Source organism: Chenopodium album, chromosome 4, assembly GCF_948465745.1.
Source record: "Chenopodium album chromosome 4, dcCheAlbu1.1, whole genome shotgun sequence".
NCBI lineage: Eukaryota > Viridiplantae > Streptophyta > Magnoliopsida > Caryophyllales > Amaranthaceae > Chenopodium > Chenopodium album.
The window spans coordinates 79,824,237-79,837,475 of record NC_137837.1 but is presented as its reverse complement, the minus strand read 5'-3'; the positions used below and the strand labels follow the sequence as shown (position 1 = coordinate 79,837,475).

General features: G+C 33.6%; 2 protein-coding genes across 2 annotated transcripts; one reads left to right on the top strand and one right to left on the bottom strand.

Annotated features, from left to right (window-relative positions):
• Positions 1-393: 393 nt before the first annotated feature.
• LOC145627488 (uncharacterized) lies at positions 394-4,370 on the top strand. The gene is made up of 5 exons (XM_081679880.1): positions 394-913; positions 2,761-2,846; positions 2,966-3,271; positions 3,380-3,463; positions 3,720-4,370. The coding sequence occupies exons 1-5, from the start codon at positions 533-535 to the stop codon at positions 4,150-4,152; spliced, it is 1,290 nt and encodes a 429-aa protein (XP_081536006.1). The 5' UTR covers positions 394-532; the 3' UTR covers positions 4,153-4,370.
• Positions 4,371-5,155: 785 nt separating this feature from the next.
• LOC145629492 (phosphatidylinositol/phosphatidylcholine transfer protein SFH2-like) lies at positions 5,156-11,152 on the bottom strand. The gene is made up of 11 exons (XM_081682104.1): positions 10,773-11,152; positions 10,570-10,598; positions 9,655-9,738; positions 9,499-9,552; positions 9,230-9,307; positions 9,073-9,126; positions 8,337-8,396; positions 8,140-8,235; positions 7,241-7,342; positions 7,083-7,163; positions 5,156-5,853 (listed from the first exon to the last, which is right to left on the bottom strand). The coding sequence occupies exons 1-11, from the start codon at positions 10,825-10,827 to the stop codon at positions 5,518-5,520; spliced, it is 1,029 nt and encodes a 342-aa protein (XP_081538230.1). The 5' UTR covers positions 10,828-11,152; the 3' UTR covers positions 5,156-5,517.
• Positions 11,153-13,239: the final 2,087 nt, after the last annotated feature.

Genomic DNA, 13,239 nt, shown 5'->3' with positions numbered 1-13,239 from the left:
CCTTGGGGGATGTGGGCTTGACTCATTCCCATACTTTTAGGTATCAAATAAAAGGAAAAAAATTGAATTCCATAAGCATACCAAACATTATACCACTATGGTTTCATTCCTGATTCCAACCCCATACTAGTTTGCGAACCAAACGCCCCCTAATATATTTCTTAATATGATATTAATTTGAGAATATATGTCAAAATTATATTTGATCGGTGTAATTAAGTAATTATTTCTACTTTTAATTATCGTATTCAACGTGTGTTCATTAACTTTTATAATACATTTTACAAGTAAGTGATAACATTTGTCATAGATTAAAGATTTGATACATTTATAGAATTAGAAACAAAATAATATCACCATTTACTTTCCATTTACATTCACAATTCAAACCTATGAAATCCATTTTTACACATTTTCTCTTTCTCTTTTTCTCTCTCCTACTTTGCAAAACCCTCCCAAAAATCACAACCCCCTTCTTCTTCTTCTTCTCCAACTCCATTTTCTCTCTCCTCCTCCTTGTTCAAATCCTACCATGTCCAGCAACAAAGAAGAACACCCTTTAAGCTTCTCAAACCCATCTTCTTCTTCTCCAATCACACCCTCTGAAGGTGACAACTCCTCCAGTTATCTCCTCGAACCTCAGATTGGCAGCGCTTCTAACAGCTTCCAAAGCGACAGTATTCTCTACGATTCCGCCGGAACTAGCACTTGTGACCCTGATTTTGGCTTCTTTAGGCCTGATTTCCGCCAAAATACTCTTCTGGGTAGTGTTCAATTCTATGATCGCCATGTTTTTCTTTGTTATAAGAACCCTCGAAATTGGCCCCCTCGTATTGAAGCTGCTGAGTTTGATCGATTGCCTAGGCTTCTTTCTGCTGCTTTGGCTGCTCGTAAATCAGATATGAACAAAGAGGTTGTCAATTTTATTTATATTTTTATTTCTTGATTTGGGTTTTTGTTCTTTTCAATTGGGTTTGTGTTCTTTTTGTTGTTGATTTATCTATTGTTGTTAAAAGATTGATTGGTAATGTGGGATTTTTTTTTGGTAGAAGTTGATTAGTAGTATTGTGAGTATGTTTTTTGATTAGTAAATGAAATGGGGTTACTTTGTGAAATTTAGAAGGGGGTGAGATTTATGAAGTATCTGATGAATGGTATTGAATATTGATTAAATAACTGCAATGGTGTGCTTTGGCTGGTTGTTTTGAATTCATTTGGTTTGGGTATGCTTTTTTATTTCCTGTTTCGCACTCGATTCGTGCTCCTGTTTGTTTGTTTCTAAGTTTGTCATTGTTCTGCAAAGACAGTTGATGAAATCTATGATCAGAAGTTAAGTTTTTGATGTAGTAATTGTGATTTGGCTAGTTACATTCATTCATTTTGCTTTGGGTATGTAATTCATTCGGGTTGTTGAACTAGTGTTGGGGTTGCATTATTTATTGGTTATGATTATTGTAGGACAGTTGATTTTGGTTAAATTCTGAGTTATTTGGTGAGTAATGAAATACTGAAAGATTTTTTCCTCAGTTCTGAAACTGTTGTCAAATTTGTATTGCTTGGTCAGTTGGTCTAATCACTTAGTTGTTCCGAACTCATTATGATCTTTTCTTATTTTGTTGATTGGGTCTATCAGATGGATTGACTACTAAATGCAAGCTTAATTATACTTCCAAGTGGTTGTAATGCAAAATGTAGGTTTCTGGTGTTTTGTGGTCAGGTGTTTCTATTATTGTGGGGAATTTTTTTTTTGCCCCTTCTCTCCCTCCTCTTTCAAACTTAGTCTGAATGATTTTATAAATTGTTATAGATACGGCATATATATTTGAGGACTACTTCTTATTAACAGATTTTGAAGTAAACTTTAATAAGGCAGCTTTGTAAACATTGTAACCATATCCGTTCAGGTGATGCTATCTTTGTGGCATTTATTTATGTATCTGTTTTCTGGATTTTACTACTTCATATGCCCTTTTTTGGTCAGGAAGATATAGTTAATGCATTTATAAACAGACACGAATATGGGCTTGATTGAGTCGTCGTTGCTTTTCAGAGATACATGAATTATATATTGCTCATGAGTTGATGCTTGCATGTTATATTATTCATCTAGGATCACACCAGGGTTAAATTCAACTTGATTTTCCATGCCTTCATAATTTTCCCAAACATTGTCATTAACAACTAGAGTGGAATGTACTTTCTGCACTATGCACTTGATTGTTGTCTTAACTCAGCAGCCAGCACATTTATCAGTGAGTCATTGCTGGAGTACAAGTCTAATTACTTGTATATGTTTTGTTGTATATTATTTATGTCACCTTGTCTGTTAGTCAACTTAAAAAGGATGTCATTTGTGCTGTATCATGTAAATGACACGCATAGTCTTGGTTAGCTATATATAGGAGTATGATGATTTTTGAGACCACCTTTTTAGATTAGTACCATTTGATATGCTTGTAAACATAAGGTATTTTGGTATTGAATGGGAAGGAGGTGGTAGGTACTTGAAGCCTGTCAACTAATTGACCCCCAGATTGCAACAATTATGAACTCTATTAATTTATGTTGTGATTTTTGGTCTATCTGTTGGGTTTTTTTTGTTTCTTTTTTTATTTTTTGGGACAAGACAAGGTTGATTATTCTCTCTGTGAGTTAGTGGTAATGTTTATTGGAAATAGCCCCTAGTCATGCTGACTGCTGAGCATTAGTTTAATGAGCTTGTTTTCTTACCTCATCTATTTATTTTCTTGCATCCTGAAGACCCGTCTAACAATCTGTGAGGGACGTGATGGAACTGAAACATCAAATGGAGACGTATTAATCTTCCCAGACATGATCAGATACAGGTTCCCAAACCTTTTGATGTTTATTTCTTGTATTGTTTATATATTGCCTGTCTGCATGCTTCTAGTCTTTTGTGGTGGCTTGTTTGCTATGGCACTCATAACCTTGGGCAAAAATGCAGGAGATTGACACATTTTGATGTCGACACTTTTGTCGAAGAAGTTCTAATTAAAGATGGTGAATGGATTCCTGGAAACCCGGAGAAGCTGAAAGGCTTTTACATTTTTGTATGTTGTCATGGGAGCCGAGATCGTCGTTGCGGTGTGTGTGGACCTCCGTTGGTTGCTAGATTCAAGGAAGAGGTAGATTTACATGGTCTTCAAGGAAAAGTCTCCATTGGTCCATGCTCTCATGTTGGTGGTCACAAATATGCTGGAAATGTAATAATATTTGGATCTGGGGTTGACGGGGAAGTCACTGGGCACTGGTAAGGAGTTTATGTTTTCTGGATGCCTCCCTTCCAATATTTTGAGAGTAGTGCTTGACTTATAGATATTTGAGTTGCTCCAATAGTAATTCTAGCTACTTTATGCAGGTATGGATATGTTACACCAGATGATGTTCCTAATTTGCTTGAACAACATGTTTTGAAGGGAGAAATCGTAGAGTGGCTGTGGAGGTGAGTTATCTATTTATTCACTTCCTTAACACTTTTTATTCTAGAACTTCTAGGTAGTGTGCATTAGGTAGTGTGCATTTTAGGTTAGGTTATGGTATTGTCATTTTCAAACATGTAGCTGCACACTTTTAACATAACTTCAGTGGGACATGGGGCTTAGGCGATGTGAATCTGGAACCTTGACTAATTGGTGTTATAAGCAGGATTTAAAAAATATAAAAGTGGTTGTAATAAGTTTGATTCTTATCTACTTCAGGGGTCAAATGGGTTTATCTGAGGATGATCAGCAAAAGGCCCAAGAGTTGAGGCTCCAAAACAAAGAAGGAAACCATTCAGGCAATAATAGACTGCTCTCTTCTGAGCTGCCGGAGTCTCCGTCAGGTGTATCTCATTTTGGGTCCAACGGATGTTGCCAGGCAAATGGAAATGCTGCATGCTGTCAATATCCCACCTCAGTGGGAAAGGAGGATGATTTTGTTATTCATGAAGGAGAAGTAAAAGTAGCCAATGGGAAGAAGGGCAAAAAACTATTGCGAAATAACAGCTACAATGGGCTTGGGAAGCGGAAGGTATGTGCCATGCCTTCATGGTTTGAGAGCTGGGAGCGTGAAGATACATACGCAGCCCTTGCAGTTGTTTGTGCTGCTGTTTCAGTTGGTATCGCATATAGCTGCTACAAGCAACTGTAAACCCTGTGTGCCTGGCTTTATGTTGTAATGTTAGTAGTGGTCTACTTGATATTGTTAGCAGTTGAATGCATTATGCATAGAGGAGAATGCAATGTGAATGTGCAGTGGCATTTTTCTCTTCTGCAATCAGATATGAAGATTTGAAATGTAAATGGATTATAATCTGTAAATATGTGTTTCTTATTGATTTATTAATGGAATATGATTTTTAATTCAAATTAGTTTGGAAAACGAAGTTACGAAGATGCTATCTGCACTCATTTATACCTCCTGTTTTACAGTTTGATAATTATCTGAACTTGGTGTGTTTAATCAAAATCAGATCGGCTTATTGGGTTCTTTCTAATCAATACTTTAGTGCCAAAATCTATTTTAAACATAATATGACATGTATAATTTGAAAGTTAAACAAGTAGATATAATTTTGTTACTAGTTATACTTGTATTCTTTTGAGAGATGTTGGCAGCCAAAGATAAGACCAGATTGACGCTTGCTAAATTTTTAATCTTGTCCAATTCTAGCATTGTTTTACAGTGAAATTGCAGAGAAGTGCACATCTTTATTCATGTCCAAAAAGTATCAACGAAACATTCAACAACCATGGTCTTCCATCCCTTGAAAAACTCTTTCTCCAGCCTGTCGTCGAGGCAACTGCCTTATGCACTCAACAAGGCGCCTTACACAGTTGACAAGAGGTCTAACTCTTAGTGAAAGACAACCAATCTGCGCAATCACACCTGCTGCAATTGCTACAATAGTTACAGGTTCCATGATATAAAGATGTTTTGTTAATTTGTAATATTGTGCTGCAAATTTTGTGATTTTATAAAGTTGCATTGATGTTACAACAAGGTAGGTTTTTAGTATCATAAATGTTTTCTTCAAACGCTTATTAACTTAAATAGGCTTGCAGTTTCATACTCCATAATAGATGATCAACTTTGGACATTATTTCAAAATTGCAACATGAAATCCTAAATTAGGAGTTATTAGATTACAGGCTACAACAATATACGTTGATAGATAACAATAACCGCAGGGAACATTCTCGAACATATATAATCATTTATCAGGTGGCTAAAAGAAATTATACAAGATATTATGATATTTATGAATATGACCTTCAGTCCTGCCTAAGATATATAAGTAGAGGTACAACATCCGCTAAGGTGGTGTTTTCATGCCTCAACCACTTCCAACATGCCTGCATTGAGGTAATCCAAAGCATCGGTAATACATAATCGAAGATGAAAGTATGCTCTTCAAGGACTAAAATCTGTCATGAAGTGATTCTTGGCCCCAAGCATTGGTGTCTAGCAGATTGCGGACCAAAGGGTGAAAACCCTTTCTGGTTTTTTTCTATATCAGTTAATTTTGATGTCTAGATCACTTATCTGTTTCGAGAGCGATCTTACAAGCCCATTCTGATCCTTCTGGTCTTCCAATCGATGAAATTCTGATTCTATGGTTTTAGCAATTTTGGCATCGTCGGGATCAGGCTCAGGGAACGCCACATGGAAGGACCCTTGTTGTTTCAAGGGTGCTGTCGGAGCAGCTTGCTCCCTGACATAGTTATATAGTTCTTGATGGAAGGGGTGATCAAAGGAGAAACAATTATCATTCATCCCATTTCTAGAGTGTCGAGAAGACCCAGACCCTTCTCTCTTACAAAAATGTGGGAGACATGCATAATCCATAATCTGAAAACAGGTTGCATTTCACAAATTAGTCAGCCCATCATGATGTATTTAGACAACAAAGGTATCCAAATATTTCACAAAGTAGGAAGAGGGAAGGGAAAAGATTTTTTTTTACTATAATGAAAAGTGAATCGGATCCTCCATTTCCCTTCCCTTCTTTTCCGCACATTCATATCAAAACAAAGGAAAATTGATCCATTACTTTCCCTTTCCTTCCTCTTATAACACTTTCATCCAACACATTATAAAGGTATCCACAGTGAAATACAGAAGGGGGTTTCTGTGCCACAGTTTTGGCAAGAACATGTTAAGCGCATATACAAGGAAAAAAATACTAAGAATAAAACTACAGTCTTGATAAGGTATCTATGTCAATAAATGAAATGAAAGGAAGAGAAAAAAATAACTACTAGCGGCATTTTTTTTCCTATCCTTCCCGAATTGGCGAATTCCTCAAATTTTTGAGAGAAGGAAAGCGGAGATTTCAAGTTTCTATTTTCAATTTCCTCTTTTTCTTACCAATACCCATCTACTTGTATAATTCTATACTTTGAAGCCAAAAATGGTAAACTCATTTATTCCATTTCCCTTCCTTTCATTTGCATCCAAATCCTGATACAAAACAAGACGTAAGTCCTATAATCAAAATTATTATGCATCAATGCTTTGTCATTTGATCTTTTACTCTATAGCACTAATGTTTAACTCCACTTAAAACACTAAATATCCACCTAAGTACAGTAGTCTATTAAAGTATACTAGAAAAATCCCAACAATATCCAGGTCAAATTGTATTGGACAAAAGGGTCTGACAATAATCATTTTATCTACCTGCTAAATATCCATCGAAAGTTAGTAGTTAAGATGGATCACAATAAAAGAGTAAACACTAAACAGGTGAAACTTTACAGCTAGAAGGAATTCAATCAGCCGACATTTCCTCTATAATTAGAAACCATGTTTTTCTGAACCTGACATTTCCAAGAATATGTGAATATAGTATATAGTAAATCATGTGCAGATATCAAGAATATAAATCTATCTGATCAAAGGAATAGTGGCATCATACATTCATGCCAGATAACATATTGCAGTACTTTAGGATCTCAATGGCTCAGTAAATCATGCAACTAGGATTTTGGGAAAAGAAAAATGAAGATTGAAAACATGAATACTAAATTGATGATCTAAGAAGCAATATTACTCCGCACTAAAGTAAAAAAGTTTACCTTCAGTAACTCGTCCCTGCCACATCCTTGAAGAACCTGAATTTTCTTCCGAGTCCTTTCTTGCAGAAGAGGCCTAACAACCTGTTGACTTGCCATTAGAGGTGGACCACCTTTGATAGCATCTACTTTAAATGGAAAGAATTAAATAAGAGGCAAACCTTCCAACATGCTGAGAATATATATGGTGCATTAACGATGTAATAAGTATCAGTTTTCTCTGGATAGTTCAAGTCGTCGATAGTTGTTATTACAGTCAGCAGCTGCAAATGAACAGAAGCAATAAAATGAGTGTCGGTTGCCACATTTAAGGTAAGATACAATCAGTTCAACATTTTGTATAAAGCAAAGAAGAAGGTAACAAAATGAATAGAGAACCGTAAAGAACAGATTTGAAGAAAGAGAAAACAGGAAAAGATGGAATGGAACAAAAAGGGAAGGTGTGGGGGACTTAGGAGGGTATATTATTCTTTATACTGAAGATGAGATTCCAAGGATATGTTCCCATCGCCAATTAATGGCATAGAATCTATGTAGCTGTTCCCACCAATTTGGACTAAAGTTGGTAAAGGTATAGTGAAGTGTTGAAATGATGAGATTCCGAGTGAAGTGAAACAACTTCCAACCAAAACAAAGGACAAGGTCTAGACAAATTTTTTTACGTCAAATGTGTAGTCCGATATCAAATCAAAGGAACCAATCAAGTGGAAAGACAATTGATATTTTATCCACACTCTCAAGTTACAAAGAGTCCAACAGTAACTAACTTGGGTCTTAGTTTAAGCCAAAAGCTAATTTACATAAGTAAGTAAATTAAATCTTTGATCCATAGTCTTTCAAAAAAAAGCTTTGATCCATAGTAATATGGAAAAATAGTCAAATAATGATAAGGAGCAACAAATGCAGGAATGTTTGGAAAGTGTTTAAAGCCCCTATAGCCAAATTATTAGTCTTCTCCAGCTCCAATCATTTCACAATTTTCTCCTCTACATAACTTACAGGATATAAATGGGACAATGAAAGAATTGAGTAGAGAACCATTAATGGTTTAAAAAGATACCTTTATTTGATTAAGGGCGGATAATTTTAAGCCAGTCATATCAAGCACCTTGATGCAGCTACTAATCAATCGTCCACACTTCTGTGACGCCATTGGCTGCAGAACACAAATCAAAAAGTCCTTTAGATATAGAAAAACACATATATGCTCCACATGAATACACCCATACAAACATCTATTCATACTCAAATACTAACCATTACAACACGGTCTCTGTATTCATTCATTTGGATGTGTGACTGCACGTAGTAGTGGACCTATAGAAAGAGATGTGATGCAAATAAGAAATAATTATAGTATTTATATACAAGGATTACAAAGTATAGAAGTTAAAAGCAAAGAGATCCTTTTAAGCCAAGCAATATGTTTTGAACAATCACAACATTACACCTTTTTTGGCCAAACAGACAAGATTTTTCCCTACCATTCCAAGCAGCTTGCCATGGCAAGAAACAGAGAACCTATCCAGGAATACCTAATCTTACAATCAATCATCAGTAATTTAGAACAGTTTAGTGAAGCTGCAAAGAAAAAAACTGCCGGACTGCCCGTGGAACATCTTGTGTTTCTGATCTCAGTGACTAATAAGTCAGTTCAACTATCTCAATGACTCTACCAGGGCAAACAGAGAGTTTATCCAGAACATTAAAATAGCCAAAGTCCCAAACCATGAAGCATTAATCATCCACGAAATTAAATCAGTCTAATGAAGCTGCACAAAATACAATAGCCCATGGGACATCTTGATCGCTGTTCAATTATTTAATTAAGTGTCGAAATTCGATTCTATTTTTAATATTTTTTCTTTGCATTTATCGTAATGCAATACTTGACACTGCAAGAGAAAAGATACATATAAAGCAACTCAATCCCCTAATTATCATTCAACACACTTTCTAAATGGTAAAAAGGGCCAAAAAGTGATGAACTTACGGATGCTTTGTCATATGTACTATGCCCCACACCGACAGCAATAACAGGCATACCCTGATAAACACAGAAACCACCTTCAGTTGAATTAATACAATTGCAATTCTGTATTGAGCAGTACCACAAATGCACCCAGAGGATATAGATGAAGGTAGTTTACCTCTTTTGAGTAGCCTGAAAGTCCTACAAGCTGAGAGTCACGCACTTTTCGGTACAGCTCCGCAGGAACTATTGGTTTCTGGGCAAATGAAATTACAGGATTAGAATGTTAGATCATACATACAGGCTCCCCGTGATAATCCACCCCACATATAAAGACTCAAACTTCCTAAAAGACATTAGTGAATAGTGATAATATCATCAAGACTAGTGAGTTGTATGACTTGTCTCCGGAATGTAACTAAATCAGAGATCATTAGTTGCACTTACTGTAAGTATATTGTCAATATCATTTTGCACCCTCCAATTTAAGCTGTCAACCAACTGCAGAAACTCATTAAAGTCAGATAAAACTTCAATTTAGTGTGTAGTCTAAGGAAATTTAGAATGTATTTAGCAGTTTCAACTGAAATCAATCTTGATTACCATTTTGTGTGCCTTCTCGACATTCCAATCCCTAGCTCTGAGAAACCTCATATATGTATCAGTAGGGTACCCTTGATGCATATTCTGAAATACAGCACGGAATTTATAATCAATGCTAGTCCAAAAAGATATAAGAAGTATAAATAAGCTTAACCAGTGCAAAAAAAAAATAAAAAATAAAATAAAAAATAAAAAATAAAAATAAAAAAAAATAACAGAACTACCTGCTAGATCAAGCATAAATCCACAACACCAACTCATGCTAAATGCAAGTAATAACCAATAAACAAATTAAAGATGAATCATAATTCAGTCATTTCATTGTTAACAAGCCAAGAATCATCAAAAATTCCAGCAACAAACTCGATAAAATCATCGCCACAACCATCAACAGTTTATAAAAAAAGGATTGGAATTTACGACTACATCTAACTTTAGTGGCAGAAAATTTCATCAAAATCGGAAAGACAGCAGCCTCACAAACGGATCTAGTGGTGTACATGGAGAACTGGCCATAAATGATTCTTTAATCAACCATATAATGATAATAGTTTACCAGATCAAATCTTTTGGATCAAAGAGACATCATTTCACAGTGTCGGTGCTCCAGCATAATTCAATCACAAAGACAAGATTCTTTTACTCAAATTAGCTACTATTCCACTCAATTAGCAAATTGTAAAGATCAGAATTAGTCAAAATTAGTGACTCATTGACCAAATTGAATCAGACCATTAAACCAAACAATCATTAAAAATAACATTAAATCACAAAATCAGAAGATAATAAACCCAAATCAGTAACCCAACAAATTTAACTAAGATGAAAATCAGATCAAAATAACCCCAATTACACTCAAAGATAAAAAGTAAAATCTGAGATTAAATAATAAATAACAGAACCAGTTAAACTAACCTGGAAAGTCTTCTTCAGTGATTCATCAACTGCAATAAAAATGCCACATTTGAAGAGATTAGGAAGTGTAAATCAAAGATCAGAACTTTTTAACTTAAATTTCAAAAGAAACAAAAATCCCAAAATAAAAAATTAAAAAAAAATAAAATTAAAAAAATTGGGGGTGAAAATTAAATTAAAAATGAAAAATAAAAATTACTAACCTCCTTCCATCAAAGTTTCAAACTTTTTGATAGCATCTTCATTAGCAATACCCATTTCGATTTCACTGGAAAAAATTGTGAAGTGGGTCCTCTTAAAAATGAATTGGGATCCTTAATAAGAAAAAAAACCCCTTTTTTTTAATGTTGTTGAGGAGAGAGAAAGAGGAGAGAGAAAGAGAAAAGGAGGAATGAAACTGAGTTTGAAATTCACACCCACCCTGACTGGACTGTCCTCTCTGCAATCTGGAATTTGCTCCTCTCCTTTTATGATGATGGAAGAGTGAAATCACAGCGCTTTCTTTCTCTCTCTATCTATTTCTCTTTCTCTCACTAAAATTATTTATAATATTAGTATTATACTTATTGAATGTTGACAAGATTTTTCACCATTAAAATCAAAGTTTAAATACTGTATGTAACAGCAATTATACTGCTTAGAAAAAAGAAAGATTACTTTTTAAAATAAAAATAAATAACATCTGTCTAAAAAATACATGTATCAATGTATTTATGTATGGTATAGAAAGATTATTACCTCATGTATTTAATGTAGGGCCTATTTGATGATCTTTTCTATTCAAGCATTTACTTGTAATTTCTTTTTTTATTTTTACAATTTTGGAATATCCTTATCTTTATCTCTGTTCCATGAATTTCTTCTCATTTGTCTGGAAAGCAATCAATATTTTGACCCAAATTAAATTTCTAAAAAGTTGATATTATAAAAAATTTGTCTTGAATCAAATCTTTGGTAACAAAGTTTCACTTGATAATGTTTTTTTCTATTGTTTTGCATTTGTTTATGATATTTCTTACCTCATTTTTTTCCATTTAATTTTGGCACCTCCATCTTTCACAACCCCCCCCCCCCCTCCCCCTTTTTTTTTTTTTAATAACGATACCCTCTATTACCCCTCACATATCATATTACACGTTTATTTATATTTTTTTTACTTATTTTGTAGGAAACTAAAAGACACTCAACCTAGCAAATCGGAACATTTTAGTCAAATCAATTCGATTTATTATATATATATATATATATATATATATATATATATATATAAAAACAAAAATCAATAAAGATTGGACTGAATCATTATTTTATGCAAAGTTATAAACATGGAAGATCAAATAAGGTGATTTCATAAAGATAAAAAAGTGGTAATTTTTATAAAGATAAAAAAGCACGCATTAGTATGCCCTCCTCATGAGGGTAAATTATACAAGTTGTATTAGGAATAGAAATAAAGCAAGGCTTAATTTCCTTCGTTATCTAAGGACTATTCTACTTTATTTTGTCTATATTTGACTTTTGACCATAGCCATAGCTAAAAACGTAGCACTTGGTAAATAAAATCAGCTATAATTTTCTTACTAAAGCAGCTAGCACATTAAATCCACATTTTTTTTTTCTTTTCCTTTTTGAGACAAAGGTTTGTTTGGTTGAATTATTATGTGTATTATGTCAAACCACTTTGGATAGGTTTGTAATAGCCGACACATACGTACATGAAATGTCTATATACTCCAAATTGAATTAGCAATTAGTACTTACAAAATTATCAGAGTTAGTTGATTAAAATATTAAAGGAGGTATTTAAGATTAGAATCTAGTTTTTATATACGTATAACATTTTTATTTTTTCGTATGACTCTCTAAATTAAAAATATGTACGTAATAAAATAAATTTACTTTTATCCTTTAGTAGCATAAAAGGCATATGCTGATATGCATGTATATGATGTATTTAAGTTAGCATTAACACATATAATTGTAATTGCAAGATAAAATAGGGTTTTATTGCAAATTTTGAAATCAATTATATTATATTCAGCCTCCCTTTGTAAATTCATGCTTACTTTTGGACAATCATGATAATGTTGATCATTTTCTTTTTGATGTTATCAGGCATAACGAAATTTCCCAAGAGATTTTTCTGTCTTTTAGCTAATAAATTGTAAAGGAAATTCCACCCAAAAAATATATATATACATAGTAAAGGAAAGAGCCAAAAGTTAGTTACGTAACTAGGTATATGTACATATTACAGACTTCTCTCTCGACTCTCGAGTCTCCCATAAAAATGTTTAATTTTCATTTTCTAAAATAACAAATTTGAGTTATTATACAACTCCATTCATTTGGAATTGAAAATTTTACAACATTTGATTTTTATAGGTCAAATATTGTGAACTACGATCACATTTTTAACCTAATAATCCGTGTGTAAATAGTTAATTACAAATATTATCAATTTAAATGAAAATTACTTAGGATAACATAACAAAATTTCAACTTTTTTTTAAATACAAATTGTTTTAATTATTTTTAAAGTTACATCTCATATAAAAACACAATAATCACTTAAAGTTAAATCACTCAAATATAGGGCATAGTGCTTTACTAGAAATGAATGGATTATAAAAGGTGGGAAAGAAGGGGGTTAAAAATCAAAGATGACGA

Bases quoted from the DNA above. Each gene is read 5' to 3' on its own strand.
- LOC145627488 (XM_081679880.1), top strand. From the start codon at position 533: ATGTCCAGCAACAAAGAAGAACACCCTTTAAGCTTCTCAAACCCATCT. The intron at 3,272-3,379 runs GTAAGGAGTTTA...TACTTTATGCAG, and splicing joins GGGGAAGTCACTGGGCACTG to GTATGGATATGTTACACCAG. The intron at 3,464-3,719 runs GTGAGTTATCTA...TATCTACTTCAG, and splicing joins ATCGTAGAGTGGCTGTGGAG to GGGTCAAATGGGTTTATCTG.
- LOC145629492 (XM_081682104.1), bottom strand. From the start codon at position 10,827: ATGGGTATTGCTAATGAAGATGCTATCAAAAAGTTTGAAACTTTGATG. The intron at 9,308-9,498 runs GTAAGTGCAACT...TCATTTGCCCAG, and splicing joins ATATTGACAATATACTTACA to AAACCAATAGTTCCTGCGGA. The intron at 7,343-8,139 runs GTATCTTTTTAA...GTTCATTTGCAG, and splicing joins CCGCCCTTAATCAAATAAAG to CTGCTGACTGTAATAACAAC.